Source organism: Dendronephthya gigantea, unplaced genomic scaffold (genome assembly GCF_004324835.1).
Source record: "Dendronephthya gigantea isolate DGI-Jeju-01 unplaced genomic scaffold, DenGig_1.0 000068F, whole genome shotgun sequence".
Classification (NCBI taxonomy): Eukaryota; Metazoa; Cnidaria; class Anthozoa; order Malacalcyonacea; family Nephtheidae; genus Dendronephthya; species Dendronephthya gigantea.
The window spans coordinates 1,000,824-1,022,499 of record NW_021163078.1 but is presented as its reverse complement, the minus strand read 5'-3'; the positions used below and the strand labels follow the sequence as shown (position 1 = coordinate 1,022,499).

At 37.3% G+C, this 21,676-nt stretch overlaps 2 protein-coding genes across 5 annotated transcripts in view; both read right to left on the bottom strand.

Annotated features, from left to right (window-relative positions):
- Positions 1-9: 9 nt before the first annotated feature.
- On the bottom strand, positions 10-8,159 carry LOC114531139. The gene is made up of 8 exons (XM_028552791.1): positions 8,028-8,159; positions 5,257-6,163; positions 4,160-4,446; positions 3,429-3,566; positions 2,881-3,194; positions 1,948-2,171; positions 1,246-1,643; positions 10-1,114 (listed from the first exon to the last, which is right to left on the bottom strand). Exons 2-8 carry the CDS (start codon positions 6,159-6,161, stop codon positions 663-665), a joined length of 2,718 nt encoding a protein of 905 aa, XP_028408592.1. The 5' UTR covers positions 6,162-6,163; positions 8,028-8,159; the 3' UTR covers positions 10-662.
- Positions 8,160-11,137: 2,978 nt separating this feature from the next.
- Positions 11,138-21,676, bottom strand: part of LOC114531087 — a 38,709-nt gene continuing 28,170 nt past the window's right edge. Inside the window, exons 1-8 of one of the 4 annotated variants that reach the window (XM_028552732.1) lie at positions 19,676-20,087; positions 17,527-17,557; positions 15,084-15,987; positions 14,408-14,700; positions 13,930-14,273; positions 12,985-13,244; positions 12,163-12,542; positions 11,138-12,029 (exon numbers count right to left, since the gene is read on the bottom strand). In XM_028552732.1, coding sequence (XP_028408533.1) covers positions 11,578-12,029; positions 12,163-12,542; positions 12,985-13,244; positions 13,930-14,273; positions 14,408-14,700; positions 15,084-15,985 — 2,631 coding nt within the window. In that variant the 5' untranslated portion in view covers positions 15,986-15,987; positions 17,527-17,557; positions 19,676-20,087 and the 3' untranslated portion in view covers positions 11,138-11,577. Of the gene's footprint in view, positions 12,030-12,162; positions 12,543-12,984; positions 13,245-13,929; positions 14,274-14,407; positions 14,701-15,083; positions 15,988-17,526; positions 17,558-17,577; positions 18,020-19,675; positions 20,088-21,676 lie in introns of those variants that run through there. The other 3 variants (XM_028552733.1, XM_028552729.1, XM_028552731.1) reach the window with 3 other exon arrangements.

The following is a 21,676-nucleotide window of genomic DNA, read 5'->3' as shown; positions in this document are numbered from 1 at the left end:
TCACAGGCCAATCATTGTAACAACTTACGCCCGCAGCACACGAGACGCAACCTCTTGCACAGAAATTACGGATCACAGGCCAATCATTGTATTTTTGCGGTACAGTGATGACGGATCAGTTACACGGCGTGTGAGTGATGGAAAATGTATATAGGGCGTTGAAATCCCGCGAATTTTTATTTCCAGATTCACGTATCTTGATTTACCTAATATATGAAACACGTATATTTCGTATATTATATGATATGAAACACGCATATTTTGATGAAAACTATTCACAGTTGCCCACAGCAAAACTTTTTGAAGATGTGTTTTTCGTCATTGTAATTTGCTACAATATAATCCATGTACTATGCAACTTTCCTTGCAACTTCGCAACTTGCAATGCAATATTTGACCTTAATACTGACCTATCGATAATGGATCTCGGTTTCACAAGCAATGGAGTAAAATATCGATTGGACATTTCTTCCTGCTAATGGATTGTGGGGACATAATCGATGCTTAATATGTTCAACCTTGATGGCTTTTCCCAGGAGGAAAAGCAGTGGTTTGTATTTAATACACGAGCTTTTTCTATCTAATACACAGTGAATACCGAGTTTTCTGGTTTGTAAAACAATAATGAGTTATAGGAAGAATTTACTTCGTTGTTTCAGGTTTCAAGAACTTGTCACATTCCATACACGCTCTGTATCCTTCTCTGTGATAAACAGTGAACAAACTAGGTGTGAAAAACTGGTTTCCAGTTGTATGACGAGGAAAGGATAAACAATTCGCACAGCAAGACTGGCATGAGCAACAACTCCAACAATCACAGCAACCCAAACCCACAGGAAAACCGGAAACTCTTTCGATATCTTCTTGTGTGAGCGTCGGTCCCTTGCCCCATTTGCTGTCAAGATTCTCTCCTTCGTCTTTCCAGGTTTTCTTGTCCTTTCCCTTGTCCTTTCCCTTGTCCTTTCCCTCGTCCTTTCCCTTGTCCTTTCCTTGCCCCCCTTGTCCTTTCCCTTGTCCTTTCCCTCGTCCTTTCCCTCGTCCTTTACGACCGTGGATGGAGAACGCGGAGCAATTAGGACAATGTGGCCCTCGTCCTTGGAATTTTTATTGCGGCCTGAAAAGAAATATATAGAAATTTTATTACCAGTAGTCCGCGTACTATATGAAAAATCCAGTAAATCGAATCAAATGCTGAAGAATCTAGGATTTAAAAAACTATTTTTTTATTCCCATCTCATCACCTACCCTTATTAGAGTAACGAACTTTGAATTCATACTTTCTTGGATATCTCCCACCTTCTGGATGGACATACTTATTCTTTATATCATGCAACACATCATCTGATTCATGATCATCTTCTTCCACATTTGCAGTGAAAGAGCAATCCAATATCTCACGCGCATGCTCCAATATCGGTATGATTTGCCTGGCGTAGTCATCGTCAGATCCAATGTACGAACCATCCACCACAAGGATCCTCGGCAATCGCAATTTTAACAGAGGCAAGAGACCATAGGTTTCAAAATGGCCACCATCACTTAGATGTAACATTGCCGGAGGTTGTGGGCCATCGTGAATGAAATTGAAAAGCGACATGATGAAACGACAAATGCGCAAGTGCACAACAAACCATTTGCTTCGACTGTAATATAAAAAAATATTTTCAATTTTGTAGAATAGAAAGACGCTATTTTGAAAAAGAATAAACTAAAATAGGTTTATGATCCAGAGGCAACTAGGAAGATCTACAGCAACATATAATAATTATACAAGACATCTACTTTATAGAGGTGTGCAATGAAGGGGGGCATTTTTCGAAGAAGGGGGGGGGTGGCATTTCCATCCTCCCCTCCGCGTCATCACTGCATGTACGGCCACAGGGGTATTTCATGAGTATTTGAAAGATGTTCGCTAGACGTTTATTGGCGGTTTCCCCCTTTACATACCTTGATGAATTTCTTCCATCTTCGCTTGATTGGCCTGACTCACAGCAAACACAACACATCATGACAAATAGTACCAACAACAGCAACACAAATCCCCCTCCTACTACAGCTACTGTCGTGAGCACAGGTAGACCCTGACTATGCGATTCCAACAATTTCCATAGTCCAAATCCTCCAGCACCGATTAAAAGAGATACGAACATGTTTGCAGCATATAACCGAAGCTATTATAGGAAAAAAAGTAAGGATTAAAATAAAACCATCAGTCTTGATAGAGTAAACAGCTTTTTATTGATGCACATGTGATATTGTACCTATACGCTGTTATTATCTGATAAATAGCTCGTTTGTAGAGATGATAGTGTAAAGGTCGACTAACTCATGCGACTGTCAACATATTTCAGAATGAAGGGAAATGAAGCTCGAGGAAGAATTGCCCCTTCTTAAAAGAATTATCACCTCGAATGCAGCACAGTTAAACTATATAAGAAAAGCACTATAAGATCGAATGCTATAGGTCGTCCGTATAGATAGAGAAATGAATTATTCATTATTGCTTTGGTAACAAGTTATCTGGGAAAATCATGAGAAATAAATACTCTCACATTTTTGTGAAGAAAATAAGAGTTTAATTCGTGTATTATTTGTTAGCATAGATCATTTCAGCTTGCATGCAAATTAACCCATTTCAGATCGATGTTGTGAGCATGGAATAGCCTATAAAACCTAACCATTTCTGACCATGCGATTTGAAATGGCACAATGGCGTACAAGCTGAAAAGGTCTGTTGAAACTTTTCTCTTGTAATTATTATTACGTTGCGATTGATGTGACAGATGGGCGAATAAGGACACTCTTGTCTTATACATGAGAACATTCAAACCAAGAAAAAGAAGATTGCAAGAATAATTTTAACGTATCGTTCTTACGTACCCAATTACAATCACCTTCTCTTTCACTTGTCATGTCATAAACATGATTCGCACCCATCTCCATTCCGAGCAAGGTCAAGATATGGGTAAACGTCTGTTCTTCCGTTTCATGCTTGCCAAGATAGGGCGAGAGGGCCGCAGCAGACAGTGCCATTGCCGAAGATAATTTAATATCGCTGGGGTTCAGTTTGTTTTCAAAAACTTTGCCATTTAAACAACTGTTTCTAAATTCGTCTAGCTCTAGGTCTTGTGAAGGTTGGGACGTCGTAGGACCAGATTGATTGGTTTGTGGCTGCTGGTCGATCACAGAAATGCCTGTAAAGGTAAGCATTCAGCATTCGCCAATAATATAAATTAATATTTGGGTTTTAGGGCTATTTGAACGTGATTAAAAATCAATGGACTAGTGAGAGATAGAGTGCCTGCATGAAGGACATTGAGAAACGTGAAATTGCGCCTTTGGGACCAGTTGTATAAAACGCAAAAATGAGCCAAATTCTTTGTGTTACAAATTAACACGTTGTTTGAAATACATTGAACATGACCAACCTTTAGGGCTCATGGTGAGAAAACAATATTTTTGATCATATTTTCTGCGCCAACCATTGACCACCATACTACTTAGGAATTCTGGTTTCATTTCCTCCAGGTCTCTTAATGTCACTGCTCGGTGCTTCAGTGTCGGACCTAGGGATGTGCAGAATAAATTACTACAGTAATATTCTTGTATGTTTGCATGGCGACAGTCGATAAGTAATTTAACTTGGGTACACCACGTAAGTATCTAGTACTGCAAAGCTTTCGGTCCGTTAACCCGGGCCTTCATCAGGTTAACCCGGGTTCAGGCCCGGACCGAAAGCTTCGCAGTAGAGAGGTTAAGATACCCCGGTTCCGGTGTACGGGTAGCCTTATTTTGTTCAATGAATTTCCATCAGTGTTTCTCAATTTTTTCGAACATTAACTCGGCAATTCTTTTCCAGTAGACTTTAGCCTCCTGAGGTAAGCATGATTTGTATCATGAAACGTGCAAACAACAAGAAATTCCAATGAACAAATTATGGCTAACCGTACCCGTATACCAAAACCTGGGTATCTTAACCTCTCTAGTATTAAATACTTACGTGGTGTACCTACAAGCTAAATTACTTAAATTACTACAGCTTAAAATCGGAATCGCATTGTTAGATTTTAATATGAAAATATTCTTTTCAAATCTATAACCAATAGCGTTGTTATTAAGGTGTTTTGAATTTAAAATTAAGCTGTGTAATATATTCTACCGTTGTTATGCTGGTTGTTTGGAATGTCTTGATTGTTTTGAGGCGGACACGTGCAAGTCGCACAACAACACGATGGACAGTATGGACAGTGACCACCTGGGAAGAGATCATAACAATAGCAGCATTGTTCTTCATATTTGCAGAAATTGCAGCAATTTTCCCCACAACCACAGGAATTTGGAATATCCAACAGGCAATGACAAAGCTTGTTCTCTTGGTCACAGCAAAAAGGGAAGCAAGTTGTTTCTTTCCCGTCGTGGTAGAAAAAGGCTTTCTGCAATCTCCATCTTGAATGATAGAAATAAAAGAAAGTTCTACATATAACAAGATAAAAAAGTTTAGCTAAGATAAATAACTGAGATCATTTGGACCACTTGAACTTTTATTTTCACTTCGATAATACAGGTGTTCCCCAGATAACGCACGATCATATCAAATTTAACCAAACAGACCAGGACTGAATAGAACTATTGCACATATAAGATTGATAACACTAAGATTGACAACACTATAAAGATTTATGGTTTGAATGAGCAGTTGTTTGCCTAGTTCGATTGCCAGAACAAATTTTTTACTTCTGCCTCAAAAATTGTCAGGTGCATGAGAAAAATATTCTAGCGTAACACCCCAATGATGAAAGTAATGCTAGGTGAATATACGACTTCATTGCATTCATTTTGAAATCAATGGTGTTTCCAGGCTGCAAACTGATTAGTTCTTAGTAGAGTGATTACAGCCTGTTAAAATCCTTTATTTTTTCAAAATGAATAATTTTATGATAAAGTGGTTTTGCACTAGACCAAACAGCGAGTTTGTTTACATTTTAGCAACCCAATCAGAATGCATTGACTAATTTCGGTAAAGAGGTACATTATTTACCATTTTACATGAAGTATTAAAAAATTAGGCATTCTGATTGGCTTTGCCTGAGAGATGTAAACAAATATGGCGATTAGTTTAAATGTTGTTTGTTCTTTGTTCTTTGTTTGTAATTGCACAATTAGTTACCATTATAAAACAATATCAGTTACCAAGATTCGTATTACAATCAGGGAATAATCGCGCATTTGTAGTTTATTAAATATAAACATGCGAACCTGTTGTACATGTAGACCAAGCGAAGCGGAATATCTCCAAGAATCGAGAATACCGATAATATGGCCAAAGAGATATAAAAACACAACGCGAATTTCTCTTTTGTATACTTAAACTTGGAAAAATCGCTTTCGTACAGGTGCCAGTACACGACATAGGAGTAAGAATATATCAGAATCACCAGAGAAGAGTACTTTCGCAAAAGTGGAACAAAAAACCAAAAAACTGCTGTGATAACAATTATGAGGATCTGGATAAAACCAGGCAGATATTTTAGGGAGTCGTTGATAAACCATGGCAGAAAAGTGAAAGCAAACGTTGCACCAGAAGTTAGCTGACCTATTTTTATAACTAACATAGCCCACTTCATCTTCATGTAATTTCTCTTATTCTCGCCACAGGATTTAAGAAAGTATTCGAGCAAATGAAAGAGAATAAGGACACCCAATGCGACCGAAAAAAAGACAGCGCGTTTTTCACAATCTGTGCTATCATCGTCGTGTCTACACAGTGAACCGACAAGAAACCTCCCATACAGAAGTTTGATGATGAAAGCAATTGGGATGGCGAAAGAACCCCAACCAACAATTGGGATAATCATAGTAAGAAAAAAGAGCAAGGAAAATAAAATCATGGAGTCAAAGACCCCCTTAACGCTTTGACAATTGCAGAAATAGCCTGCTCGCTTTCTCATATTTTCAAAGAATTTCTCAGTCCAATCTGTAGTGTTTCCTTTTCGGTATTTCCACTCGACGTAAGCACTTCCAGTGTAACCTCCGCCAGACACGCAGCTCAAGTAATCAGGCTCTGCTTTCATCGTCAGGAGCCTGCGCAGAACACCGGAACAAAAGGCCGCAGACCGGATTCCACCACCTGAGAATGCCACACCCAATTTGCCGGGAGCCATTTCTACAAAAAAAACCACGAGAAACGATAAAGATTAAAGTATATTACAAAATCACTGAGATGCTATAAGTAATAGTAGTCTATGGATGATCAATGGTTTATAACTGTTCAGATGATCGATGACGTATATACATATCTGCTATCAAAGTTCGTATCACTGCTTGATTTCTTAACCCAATTTTATTAGTGTTCAGGCTAATGTAAAAAGGCCGGGTACGGGATACCCATGCATTTTAGCCGTGCCGCGCCGAAAAATTGAGTGTTGTTAAAGCCCCGTTTACACTACAGTCAATTTATCGGCACGGCATGGCTAAAATGGGTACCCGTGCCCAATTTTATTACTGTTCAGGCTACCAAAACAAAGGCCGGGCACAGATGAAATGGGCACGGGTACCTTTTTTAGCCGTGCCGTGCCAATAAATCGAGTGTAGGGTAAACGGGGCTTAAAGGGGTTTTAGTGTTGTGAATAATGGTAATTTAATTATGAATAATCATGGTTTTAAAATATAATTTGCACTGAACAACAACTATGTATGCATATGCTTATGCTACTCTTAGGTTACGGTATTGCATTTTCCTGGCGTTGATCATGACCTGACAATTCGTAGAGAGTACTCATTGCCGTCCGATCAGATGACATTTCGAAGTGGTTTGCTGATTATAACTTGCGATTCCTGTTCGAATACTTGACCGATTTTAACAAAAATAGGAGCACTTTAAAGAAGAAATTGTCCTCAGTGGATGTTATCTTTAGCGTCAAAATCGAACCTAGCCTTTAGAAGATTTTTGCCGATTTTTTATATAAACATACATGATCATATGAATTATCGCGTCACCGGCGATGATATTTCACAATAATAAAAACATCGAAAAAAAAATTCGGGCACAAAAAGCCGAAAATCTGCCTCCTAGATCCAATTTTACGTCAGAAATCGATTTCTGGGGTCAAATTTACCCTAGGAGGAAGGCATTAGGGAGTTTTGTCACATTTTCCAACCGCATGACAACATTCCGAGCATGCGGTAAGCACGCGCTTAGCAACAATTATCGCTTAGAACTTATAAAATGCTATTTCTCCGCTTCTTTTGCACGAGGTTGCTTTTGCACATCCTACCCCAAAAATTACTCAGAATTATAACAGAATGATAGCATGTAAAATTCAGACATTTTAAAGACAACAGAGAACAAAAAAAAGCGAGAAAATACTGAATTTCTAAAGTATATGGTTGCTATGGGGAGTAATTTGAGATAACAAAGCAACCTATTATTTCGATTCATGTTTTGACTTGTAACACAAATGCAGTTTATTACTATATGCAGGTTTGAAAATACTATTTAAATCGTCTTTTCAAGCTCTATCGTTTGGTGGTATTCCGGGGTCTTTAGCCTAAATACTTGCTGAGATATTTAATGTTTTGCTCTTCCCGACAATATTGTCGGAAGCAATAGTGACCAGACGGGAGTTAACGCAACAAATATCAAATATAAAATTATATAATCCCAAAAAAGAAAACAGAAAACGAGTACTTTTGTAACAGTGACGCAATGTGTCTTGCTGGCATGGTAGCAGGATATAACCTTATATATGACCAAACCGATGTAGCACGATGTGGAACGTTATAGGCGTAAATTGGAATACTAACATAGGAGACACAGAGCTATAATTGTAAAATAAAGCTGGTATATACGGAACTAATTAAACTAATAGTAATGCATGCATGAAGCATGTTAATGATATAAATACGGCCACATAGTTTCAGTGATATCACGCTACACCACGCTCCACAGTAATAATGTCAATGTTATTTCAAAAGAAACTGGCCCGCTGATAAATTTACAACCATGCAGTCTTGAGTTATCAACTTACGTATAGCTATATTTGGTTTGCTCTTCTAAACTTCTACTTAGGTCGCTGAATTTTCTTCAAAATGCTTTAAACTTAATAGGTTTTCTTAGAATGTCTTTGCTGCATGGAGGCAGTAAAATTCTTGTCTGTGACCTTTAGTGTCAACCGGCAAGTATAAACTGATCTGGACTGAAAAACTGTAAAACACGGAGTTCGTGTTTTTGGCTGGTCAGGGGGCGTAGCCAGGGGAAAGTCGTTTATTGCTATAATATATTAAAACGTTTAAAATGAATTAATTAAGTACAATTAATTCTAACAGCATGCATTTCCTACTTCTGATACTACATGCAATTCAGAAATTTGTAAGTTCGTCCTTGTAAGTTGAAAAGTTGGCCCTGTCTATAGTGGCGTTAACTCTGCATGTAAACGTTTTCTAAAAATTATTTCCTCTGCCTTTGGCTTTACCACATACAATGCCACCAGCTCTGCATATAGCTCTTTTCCGAGCAAATATGTATATAACCACTATATTAATCTGGTTTACCTTAAACCCGGGCTCACGGGCGCCCCTTTTTTAAAGGTCTGGTCCCCGGTTGGTTTTCATATTAAAATAATTAGTCATAATCTGTCCGACGTAATTTACATGTCGTAATTTGTTGTAGTTTGTTTTTCGTATGTCTGATTTTGCATAACAACGAATTACGCCAAGTGAATTACGAAGAAATATTAATAATTCCAATTCCAATTCCAATTCGTGATTCCAGTCCAATCCGTGTTTTAACACCCGTTGCCTTGCGCAATCTGTCAGTATAAAGTACAGGGTGAGTCAAAAAAAACTGACACCTTTGAAATTCAAATTAGTCGCATAGCGGCTGTAATGTGACAGAAGTTGCTTAAAATATTTCGTAGGTATACGAAGCATATCATATTAATTAACCTAAGACATAAAGTTTGTTCCCATTGGGAGTTAAAATGCATTCTAAGCTCTGTAAATACAAAAGAACAGTTTTATCAAATCGTTTTTGTTGATTGTACATGGGAATTGTCATATTCCAGCCATACGTTTGCAGCTAATTTGAATTTCAAAGGTGTCAGGTTTTTTTGACTCACCCTGTATATCACCGAAGTTATTTGTTGTTATACAGTATATGCCTATATCTTACGGGAAAGGAAACAATCATCTGTCGTTCGAGACTCGGTCAGGTGGAACTTGTTCACGGCCTATCCCAGAGTATGCTGCTAAAATATTCTTTCTCAAACACCACACCTGTTATACCATAGTTATACAGGGATTTGAAATTCGCTTCTATAATTGCGATCATTCGTCAAACGATTTTACACGAAGAAGGTGTTGGTCTCAATTACCCAGTAATTCCCAACCTTTTTTTTAAATATTCTATCAACTCGGTATTTCCCCACTAATCCGGCCACTTTGCAATTTTAAATAGCTTCGAATTGTAAATTAAAGAGCATGCTACGCAGTGGAGTGAATAATACCGTATATCAGTACAGACTAATTATACAGGGTGTATCAAAAAAAGGAGACCTTTAGAAATCAAGCTATTGTTAAAATTTGAATGCTTTTTCAATTGCATTTGCACATATGCTAAACCGTAGTGCGTGAAATATTGATGGCATGCATGCATACATATTAGAAAAAGGAGACCTTTAGAAAATGAATTGACGTTTGTACACAAGATTGTCTGCTCCTGGGAATTTGAAAATAACTTTAATAGCATAAGGAAAAATAACGACCCAAAGATATTCAAATGACTAAGCACAAACGACTAAGCACAAAAGCGATAACAGTATGCGTGGTAAATTGCTTTAGCTGTTCCTTCAAAACATGAACAAATCATTTGTTCATTAATTTTTAACACTGCGTGCGAGCATTAGGGCTGTTCACATGAGTTAGAATTGACTTTGAATCCGGAATGGCTCAGCATCCCATTTTACAAACTCTGCCTATTAAAATGTTTACATGAGTCAGGAATGAATTACAACTTGATCTGACACAGATTCACTTGACATTTCGATCCGGATTGAAAATTACTGATAAATTGAACATCAAAAGAACTGAATGTCATGGACCATGACCTCCAACGTGGCCTCCACTTCTCTCAACACAAACTACCGTACGCTTGTGCATATCGCGAACCGCTTTTCTGATGACGGCAGGCTGGGTATAAGTTAAGACTACAAAAACTCTTTGCTCCGAAGTCAGTTGAACCATTTTTGTTCTGGTAGTGTGCTTAGTCATTTGAATATTTTTGGGTCGTTATTTTTCCTTATGCTATTAAAGTTATTTTCAAATTCCCGGTTCAGCATATGTGCAAATGCAATTGAAAAGGCATTCAAATTTTAACAATAGCTTGATTTCTAAAGGTCTCCTTTTTTTTGATACACCCTGTAGTTGATAAGAATAAGCATTATTTGACATGAATACATACGTACAGGGTGTCTCAAAAAAACGCAACCACTTAATATTCTAAAATTCATATTGTTCATAAGCTCAATAGATTTTATGCCCCTGGGATTTTAATCGTACAGTTCAACTGTTAATAGTCAAATCAGCTAAACTAATAATGGTGCAGCTAACAACCGAAAAACGAGTTTTTATTGTCGTGCATGATGACTTGAATGCTAACTGTCGACCTTGTAAAATAAATTGTAAATAAAATTTTACTCGTTAAATACTTTCAATTCAGCTCGTTGGTTTACGCACCCGATTTTGTTTACCGACGATTGTGCCGCTAGAATATGATTACAAGCTTTCTCGCATTCCAGGGGCCAAACGTCTTTTGTGTTGTAGAACAAAGAGGATATTCATAAATATTAAGTGTTGCGTTTTTTTTTATACACCCTGTATACGTAACTTTGGCTGGTTGTACAGGGTGAGTAAAAAAAAAACGGACACCTTGAAATTCAAATTAGTCGCATAGCGGCTGTAATGTGACAGAAGTTGCATGCTTAAAATATTTCGTAGGTATACGAAGCATATCATATTAATTAACCTAAGACATAAAGTTTGTCCCATTGGGAGTTAAAATGCATTCTAAGCTCTGTAAATACAAAAGAACAGTTTTATCAAATCGTTTTTGCTGATTGTACATGGGAATTGTCATATTCCAGCCATAAGTTCGCAGCTAATTTGAATTTCAAAGGTGTCCGTTTTTTTTTACTCACCATGTATATACAAAGAGTAGTTGAATTATACCTATTAATTAGGGGCTAATAAATATCGACATGCAATTTGAGAGTTCACTGCCAATAAATTTTAACTAGTATAAATTAAAACGTAGTTATAGAAGCTAGTTCTATACGACCGGGTTTCTAGAATAGAATTATAAAAAGCTATTATTAGAGCCACATATGACATTTAGCAGTAAAATGTATCCGAAAAAGAGATGACTCCTTAGAAATTTCCTTTTGTTATAACTTAATTCTGGTAGTTTTCCTTGAGGAAAACAATAAAATAAACATTCGTCCAGGCTGGATATTTCAATCATTCCATGCATGTAACAGACGCGCCCATACCATACATAACCAGTCCTGGATTTTGGTGAGTAAACTACACATGTGTCACTAATTTGGGTTGTTTGAAACTTTTACTAGCTGGTTTTAGAAAATCATCGCATTCCATACACGCTCTGTAACCTTCTCTGTGATAAACAGTAAACATACGAGGTGTAAAAAACTGATTCATAGTTGTATGACGAGGAAAGGCCAAGAAACTATCACAGCAGGAACAACGACTCTTGCAATCACAACAGCCTAATCCAGCAGGGAAACCAGAAATATCGTTGATTGTTTCCTCTTTGAGAATGGGTCCTGAACCCCATTTTCTTTCATCAAGATTCTCACCTACGGTTTGCCATGTCACCGGAGTATTACCCCTGGAGCTTTGGCCGCCTATTTCTGCCATCTCCATAGATTCACTGGCTGTACCCGATAAGCAATCCTCCGTTGGTAGAGAACGCGGGGAAATTAAGACAATGTGGCCTTCACGAACCTCATGGCAACCTATATAAAAGAATGTACAAATTTCAACGTGCGCTCATGTAAAACTACAAATAATTTCAATTGGATACTTCATATTAAATATAGCCTGAAAATACTAAAGCGCCTGGTTATAAAGCATTCTAAATACCTATACCTTTATCGGAGTAACGAACTTTGAATTCATACATTCTTGGATACATTCCATCCTCGGGGTTGATATATTTATTCCTTATATCAGCCAACACATCTCCTCCATCCATTGCAGTGAAAGAACAGCCTAATATCTCACGCGCGTGATTCATTATCTGTATAATTTCGTCGGCGTAATCATCGTCTGACTTGATATGGGAACCATCCGCGACCAGAATTCTCGGCAGTCGCAATTTTAACAGGGGTAAGAGACCATAGTTTTCAAAATGGCCGCCATCACTGAGATGCAACATCGCTGGTGGTTTTGGACCATCGTGGATGAAGTTTAAAAGGGAAAGAAGGAAACGGTAAATGGGCAGGTGTACAGTAAGCCATCTGGCTGGGCTGAAATATTATATAAATCGTGTTTGACACATTTGTATTGAGAAGACACCAGTAAAATATAATAAATGGAAGAAAGGCATACAAAGCAAGAATATGTACGTATATCAAGCTTAAGAAAACATGAATAAAAGATTTTATAATTAAGCAAGGATGATTTTGTGAGAGCTTTATGTAAGAGCTATTTATGTATATTTTTATATATTTTTTGCGTACGTATTTTGAAGATGTTTGGGTTTAAAAAAACGAAAGGAAAGACGAACAGATAAGAAAAAATGATGTAATAAAGAGAGGTGCTTGTGTTATATATGCACGGTTGCATTATAAAGAGTCATGTAGTACGTAATTTAAAAAGGTAACCATCAAAGATAGAAATGTAAGCGTTTCAGAAATGGTCTTATGGAGTTGTGTTCTAGACGGTTTCAGGGGTTGCAATTTTACTTACGTCAATTTTTTTACATTCTCGTCACATCTACACGAATCAGGACAGTCACAGGGGTCGCAACCATCATAGTCATTCATGCGATTGCAGCAACAAATATAGATGATCAACATGACTAGTAGTAGCCCGAATACTCCTGATATAATACCAATTGTAGTTAACACAGGGAAGCCGTGGATGTGGGGTTTCAGCAATTTCCATATTCCAAATCCTCCACCACCGATTAACAGAGACACGGTTATATTTGCAAAATATAACCGAAACTAAAAATAAACTAAACTGATTAGTAGTTAGCAGAGATATTTATTATGATAATCGCTTGATCTTGGGGCATATCACCGCATGTAATAACCGTTTGGAAAAACCTGTTTACAACTTTTATTTTGGTGCCTAGTCTATAATTTGACAAATAATGGAATTCAAAAGTAAAATAATATTATATGCAAATGGCTGTAAATAGTAATATATAATATCGAGTACTAACTATTGCTTTGTGAAAAACAATATACGAAATATGGCCATGTATATTTTTAGGTTATAGGTGATATACTTTATGTAGCTATATTTGTAACAATTAAATCGTTGGATCCAATATTTTATAATGAGTTATTATACAAAAAAAACATTATGTAAAAGTTTCATTTTGTTTATATGAATAATCTAAAGGTCTGTTCACACAATCCAATTTTGTTGGATCCAATTCACTTCTGACGTATGGAATGTAGTCTGTTATTAATAGAGCAGTACTGCATTGGCTTCAGTGCATTCGCTGCCAATAAAAGTACATTAAAAAACGTACAACAGGCTATAAAACATCCATCAGAAGTGAATTGGATCCAACAAAATTGGATCGTGTGAACAGACCTTAAGGCTAGAAAATGCGTAAATAATGTAAATTTTGTCTCAATGAAAATTGTATTTTTGCACTGATTATTGGCAACATCTTACCTGGTGGCACACGCCGCTTTCTCTCTCGCCCGTCATATTATAAACAAGGTGTGCAGCCATCTCCATGTTGAGCAAGGTTAAAATATGCGTAAATCTATTTTCTTCTGCCTTATGCTTTCCAAGGTTGGGTGAAACTGCCGCAGCAGACATTGCCATGGCTGAGGATAATTTCACATCGCTGGGTTTCATCTTCCCTTTGAAATATTCGCCATTTAAACAGCTTTCTCTGAATTCTTCGAGATTCTGGTGACGTTGTGGTGGATGATTGGTTACCGCAGAATACGCCGAAGGACAAGATCGACGAACCTGACCAGTCCGCGGTTGTTGGTCTATCACAGAAATACCTAAAAAAATGGGAACCGCTAGCTCTAAATTTAACTTTATATTAGGAACGATGTATGCTGGTAGCAGTGACATGTCTATATACCTACTTACACAAAACATCAATTTTTAATACTCAAGTGAAAACCCCACTAACCTTTAGAGCACATGGTGAGAAGACAATATTTTTGATCGTATTTTCGGCGCCAACCATTCACCACCATATTGCTTAAATACTCTGGTTTTATTCCTTTTAAGTCTCCTAATGTCACTGCTCGGTGGTCGTTTATAACCCCTTGGTCGTCTTTTGGTGGACACATGCAAGATGCACAACAACACGACGAACAGTGGCCTCCAGCAAAAAGATCAGAACAGTAGCAACATTGTTCTTCACATGTACAAAATTTGTCATTGTCTTCGTGGTAATAAAACGCTTTCTGCAATCTCCACCTGAAATGAAGAAATCGAAGGACAATAACTTAGGGCTATAGTCTTAATGCATAATTCTATGCTGTATTAAGGTAAAAATTGCGGCCTGCTTTTAACCTGATTGGTTTTTCAAATGGGGGGATTGGAAAATGTTTTACAGAAAGTAAACCTGCCTTTGAGCATGAGGCGATGATCACAATTAGTTCGGGGTGTTTCAATATATTGTGAAAAATCGTTTTATGAGAATTAGAGAATAAACAAAGAAACCAAAGAGTTTTCGATCAGAAGAGAATAATAAAGCAGTGGTTCGCCACCTTGAACTTGGTGAACATCCGTTCGGCAAATCACCACCAATATTCGCCTCTGCTTCGGTGCATCATTGTTGACTAGAGAAGATTCCTTACCTGTTATAGACGTAAACCAAGCGAAGTGGAATATCTCCCAGAATCGCGAATACTGCTATTATGCACAAAGATGCATACAGACATAATTCAAATCTCTCTTTCGTATACTTTAAGTGGAATAACTTCCTCCTGAACAGATGCCAGTACACGACGTACGAGTAATAATAAATCAAAAGGACCAGAGAAGAGTATTTTCGCAAAAGCGGAACAAAAAACCAGAAGATTACAGTGATAAAAACTACCCCGACCTGAATGACAGAATGCAAATGTCGTAGGAAATCGTGAATAAACCATGGCAGAAGAGTGAAAACGAACGAAGCACCAGCAAACAACTGGCCCAATTTAAGAAACACCCTCACCCACTTCATCTTTAAGTAATTTCTTCTGTTCTCGCCGCAATGTTTGCAAAGATATTCAAGGAAATGGAAAAGAACAAGAATAACCAAAGAGATGGAAAAAAGGAAGGCACGTTCGTGACAATCGGAGCTGCCAGCCACGTGCCTACACTTTGCACCATCAAGAAACTTCCCATACAAAAGTTTGATGAAGAAAGCAATTGGAAAAGCGAAAGAACCCCAACCAACAATTGGAACGAATGTTGAAACAAAAAATAGCAAAGCACATAATATCATAGAGTCACAACAACAATCGCGACTTTGCCAGTTGCAAAAATATCCTGCTCGTTTTCGCATATTCTCGAAGAATCTCTCAGTCCAATCTGTAGTGCTTCCCTTTCGGCATTTCCACTCGACGTAAGCACTTCCAGTGTAACCTCCGCCGGACACGCAGCTTAAATAATCAGGTTCTGCTTCTTTCTTAAGGAGCCTGCGCAGAACCCCTGAACAGAAGGCCGCTGACCGAATTCCACCGCCTGAGAATGCAACACCAAGTTTGGAATCCATTTCTACAAAACAAAAACAAAAACTAGGAAACGTTTGCTTACTACAATCCAGACACGCTATTGATGACATGGAGCGCTCTGTACAAGGTTTCTTCAAAACAATAAGAATAGTTAACTCATGATCGACAGACACTACATTTATATATGGTAGCTACATATAGATGACACTAAATTTTGTCAAAATGCAGTTAACTTTGAAATACAGTTTACTTAAAATCTAATATAATCTGTTCGTGACTTTCACAGGTTTTTACGTCAATTACCACCGGAACTGCATGGGTAATAAGCAGTTCCTGTTCTGAAGTGTCTGAAGGAGATTAAATGCATGCAAAAACAAGAAACATGAAAGGAAATGGCGTGGCTATGGGGATAAAATTAACTGGAAGGCTAACTCTGAAGAGGAAATTTAAATCATTTTTATCTAGTTGCTGTGAGCAGAAATACCTGACCTGAAACACTGAATTGTATAACTAAATGAAGCTAATGAATATATTTGGGCGTCATGCACGCATGCATATACACGCATATAAAGCTCATAATTCAGTAATAGTTCGCTTTGCCTTGCATTCATCGAGCCAGCTTGATTTCGATCACTAATTTTCATTTTAAAGATTTTCAATTATTTTTAGCTGTCACGAAAAAAAGGCATTTGACAATTGACATTAAATTAAAGTAACTGGCTAACTGCTCTTCCTTACAACGTAACGATTTAGTCATTGAAATTTGATCTATTCTGCACAACATGTTTTTTAGTCACCCTGTTCACCCTGTATAAAATATAGTGACAGATGGAAGTGCTGTGGTGCCCGTCAACAATCTTATGCTATATATCTCGGGCTACCGAGAACGGTTACTTCAGAACTGTTTTCGTCCAATGTTTCCAATACTAAATGCTTATTTTAAATTCATCCCAATATAGAACATTTATATATTTAGACACTTTGAGTTTCAAACTCAATACGTCGCTTATAAGTACTGCACTGTTAATCATTAAATGCCTAAATGTTACAAATAATAATCAACATGCGCCAAAGGACTCGTGGAGGCGATAGAGGTTCTTTGCGGACAATCGCATGGTTGGAAACATGTAGACAACATAATACAATGGGAAATACGTTTTTGCAATTATCATACATTTATGGCCGTCACACAATAAAGAAGTTTTATGTTTGGACATTTACATAACTGAATATAAATCTTTGGTGCATGTCAACTTAGGCTGCGTTCAGACTGGGTGCCCAAAAGCTCGTCACTTTTTCTGGCGTGTAAGTTGAACATGACGCTTCCAAATTAAATTGGGAACGGTTACCAAGAAAGGGCACTACCTATAGAGGTAGTATTTAACAAGGGCACTGTGCTCAGCATGTTTTATGAACCAGTTTTGACTCTAGGCATGCACCGGTGCCGAGCACTGTCTGAACGCAACCTAATAGTACAAGGCAAAACGTAAAAACGGTGACCTACTGACCGTTGGTTATGTCAAAGTATATGCTAGAGTTTAGCACTCTGCTAATGCATAAACTAATTTTGACGTGCACCAACCTCCAGCAAGTTGCAGATTGATTTTCAGCACCTGAAATAGGAAAAACATACCTTTTAATAAAATGAACTTTGTGGTATCGACAGTGGCTTTGTATTAATTCCACAACAACGATTTGAGCTGTGTAATATTAGTGGATCGCGAGTGGCATAGAATTGGTAATGTAGAATGGTCAAAAATGGCCAACGCGAAGTGCGTTTACTTTACAAAAATGTATACTATATACTTCGAAGCTTTGGCTAGATCACAGCGTAAACACGGCTTCGTTACTGCTCGTTTATGCATGTGATATTTCGAGGTCAATATTTATTACCGGAAGTATAATCAAAACCCCGAAACGTGCAATGCCCAATTACAGAATCTGTTCCGATGTTGAAAGATAAAAGAAGCTCTATTGTCTTGCGTTATATTTTCAAAGTATTCTCTCATTTCTCTGTTAATTATTCAAGACGCTTATTCCTTAACTGAGCAAGTTACTTAGAATGAGTATTTGTAAGCCGCATTAATTAGCCAGACTCGGTGAGACTGTAACCGAACAGGCAGGTATCAGATAACATACACACGTGTGTGAAAAAGAAGTTAGTCGAAGTCAGATACTATAGGAGTGTAGATCACTAACATATTGTTGATATAATGAAAGTATAAAAAAGTTGAAGTCAAATCGTAAGTAATACTGGTGTGTGCAACGATATTTAAAGAACCTGTGGCCGCAAGGCTAACATATTGTGTTTCATTCTGTCTGAAGATGACTTTGAAATAAAGTAGAAAATTTACAGTTTCAACTTTCAACGTGTGTCTTGCTTGATTTATATTTTGACTCTCAAGATGCCTTGTTTATTCGGAATTTGTTTTTTACTATAGTCTATATACATGATTTCCACTGGAGGCGTGTGGATTTATAGCTAACATAGTTTTCAACAGATGAAGAGTATACAGAATTATCTATATACGTCATTGCTCATGTCATGAACATGATAAACTAGAAAATACATGCATGCAGCAACCCCTCGCTATTTCAAACCAAGTACACAATTTCCTGAGCTAATCTGACCTAAATTTTTATTATGAAATGACACAAAACTCGAATATATTTTACCAAGTATATTATAACTATAATGTTTCGATAATTTAACACAAAAATATATTTTAAAGCTAGTGTAAACACTGCCCGTTTAATTTTGCATTTTTGCTGCATTATACCATGGCAACAATTAAGTAATGGTTTAAAATCGAAGTTTCAAACGATTAAAATAGTACAAAATATTCAGGGACAAAGAAAAAACCTCAAATGTTATTTTATTCCGTATGCAAACAACGGCTATAAAAAGTTTTATACTTTAATATTGTGTGTATTTTCGATATCAAAATTCAAATTGCACTTTTAAAAACACTTTTTGGTGTTAAAGCAAAGGTGCGACAGCCTTTCACAGGTTTGTGCGTTTGCATAAAAAGCTGAAAATTGCGCATGCGCATAACTTACAAAACCACCGAACGTCGACAGCCTATGAACTAGAATTTGGACAACTTTGGATTCCGCTATGTTCTCCCAAAGTTCTCCCGGGTTCCATGTGTAATTCCTAATCTCTGAGCGGAATTAGTACCCTCGCAGGCGCCGTCCGCTCGGGGATTAATTCCAAGCAGTTTGATATAGCAGGTTCACGGGGCGTGTTTAAACGAGCACATCCCGTACTTCATAAGTATAATAGAAGTAGGCTATACAGCGTTGGTTTACTTTTTCACTTGCTTCTCCTTGACTTATATTTTATATGTGCAAATGTGAAACCCCTGGGGTCAAAAAGTCAAGTTTATTAATTGAGCTAAATGTTACGTTTTTTATACATCCTGGTCTTTATATATAGTTATAGTTATACTTATATACACATGGCTTGCAGGTATTTCACGCGCGTCGCGTTCAGTTGATTGCAACGCGGTATTGTCGACTTGTAACAAAAATGACAAGTATTCTCCTATACTCCACCAAAACAATAATTGACAAATAACAATTTTTCTAATCTTGTAGAAAATAATTTTATATATGAAAGGCTCTGCCCAACACGTAGGTAACTGTGTGATGTTTTTAGCAAGAAGGATGACATTTGACGCGGCTATTTCTGATATGGAGATTTATGGAATAAAAAAATGAATATTTACCGTACGAGCTTCACACTCCAGGTCACCCTCGTTGTTTCCAACAGGAAACAGAGAACCGAATTTAGTCTTAGGCCTCTTCTGAATAAACTAGCTTGCATTAAATTATTACAACGAATTGCAATAGCGCGATTGGGTCAAAGCGGTACAATAACAGTCTGTAATACATCACTTAACAGGTGGTGTACTCCGATTTGCATAGCAAATTTAGTTTAGTTCACCTGCTAGAAAATTCTTAAATTTTGATATATATTTTTTTCAATTGAACTGTCAAAATTGCTGTCGTTCCTTGTTATATTATATATACCATGCATGTTTATACCAGGCAACACATATTACTCTATCTTTTCAGTACGGACCGATCTGAGGCTCAACATGCAGTAAATAAAGTGTTTATTTTCTTGCCTGAAATTGTCTATAGCTATAACTAAGAAATCAATAAAATTCCAGTTACGACAAGGAAGGACGTTTGATATCAAGTTAACTGTAGTGTTTTCGATTTAATTTTTGTAAATGATACAACTCAACTTCAGCTATTACAATACTTATTCTGAGGCTCAATGTCAACACGTGTCGATCCCGTTTGACCCGCTATGCATGCTGGGTCGTACACTACATCAACCATCATCAGTCATTGTTTATTTCTATGTAGGAGTATGGCCGCCAACATGACAAACTATACGCGATAAAAACTAGAGATAAAAAAGATTGTGGATCCATCACATGTCATGAAATCATCATCATTTAACAAGTCAAATGATGCAGAAATAGACTAATATACTGTGTAAACTTTCACATGCTAAAAAAGGGATTTCAATGACACCAAACTAAAATTTTATTGGCACACGAACACGTTTATACTTAAATAAGACGCCTGTTCTGGCGTTGACTCCGGCGTGCCGTGCACGTGCCAGTCTTCAATTTAAAGCTTCTGAACATAAACAGATGCCTTGCCAACCTAAATGTTTTTCGATCGCGAAATTCAGAAGCACATCGTACTTTAAAATGTATAGAAGTTCAATTGTTCAAAAATGTAATTAAACCGCATGATACGTTCACTTTGAGTAAAGTTATTTTATTAATTCTACTGCATAATTAATGAGTTTGCAAAAATAAACAAAATGGCGGAAAGTTTTCCAGTATGAACTAAAAAGCCTTGGAACAAGTAAAAAACTGCCAGGAAGGCATAACGAAAATACTGGTAAAAGTGTGTAAAATAATGGATAAAAGTCTGTCAGAACTTTACTGACAAGAAATTATACTGCTTGCGTTGAAATGATGCCCTAAGGATGCCCCAAACGCGGTAAAGCGCTACTAAAATAGTTTGCTCTAAAGTCAGAAAACTATACATGTATTGCCAATTTAGGGTGTTGGAAACTTTCTGTAGGCGGTTTGAGAAAGTTGTCACATTCTATACACGCCCTGTATCCTTCTCTGTGATAAACAGTGAACAAACGAGGTGTGAAAAATTGGTTTCCAGTTGTATGACGAGGAAAGGCTAAAAAACTATCACAGCAAGAACAACGAGTTTTCATATCGCAGCAGCCTAACCCAGCAGGAAATCCAGAAACATCATTGATTGTTTTCTCCTTAAGACTGGGACCCAATCCCCATCTCTCGTCGTCAAGATTCTCTCCGACGGTTTGCCATGTCACCCGAACATTACCTCCGGAGTTTTGGTCACGTCTTTCTGTCATCTCTATAGCTACGTCTCTTTTATTAGAGGAGCTATCCTCTTCTGGTAAATAACGCGGAGAAATTAAGACAATGTGCCCATCACGAACCTCGTTGCAACCTATATAGGAGCATATAAACTTCTTCAAAATACCTACCAAAAATTTACGGAACTAACCAAGATGAAAGATGGCGTCTAATAAGAAATTGTGTGGTCATATACAAACAAAAGAATAGTTAAACATAGTCTAAATATACTAAAACGCCTGAGTACGAAGCAGCTCAAAAACCCACCTTCATCAGAGTAACGAACTTTGAATTCATACATTC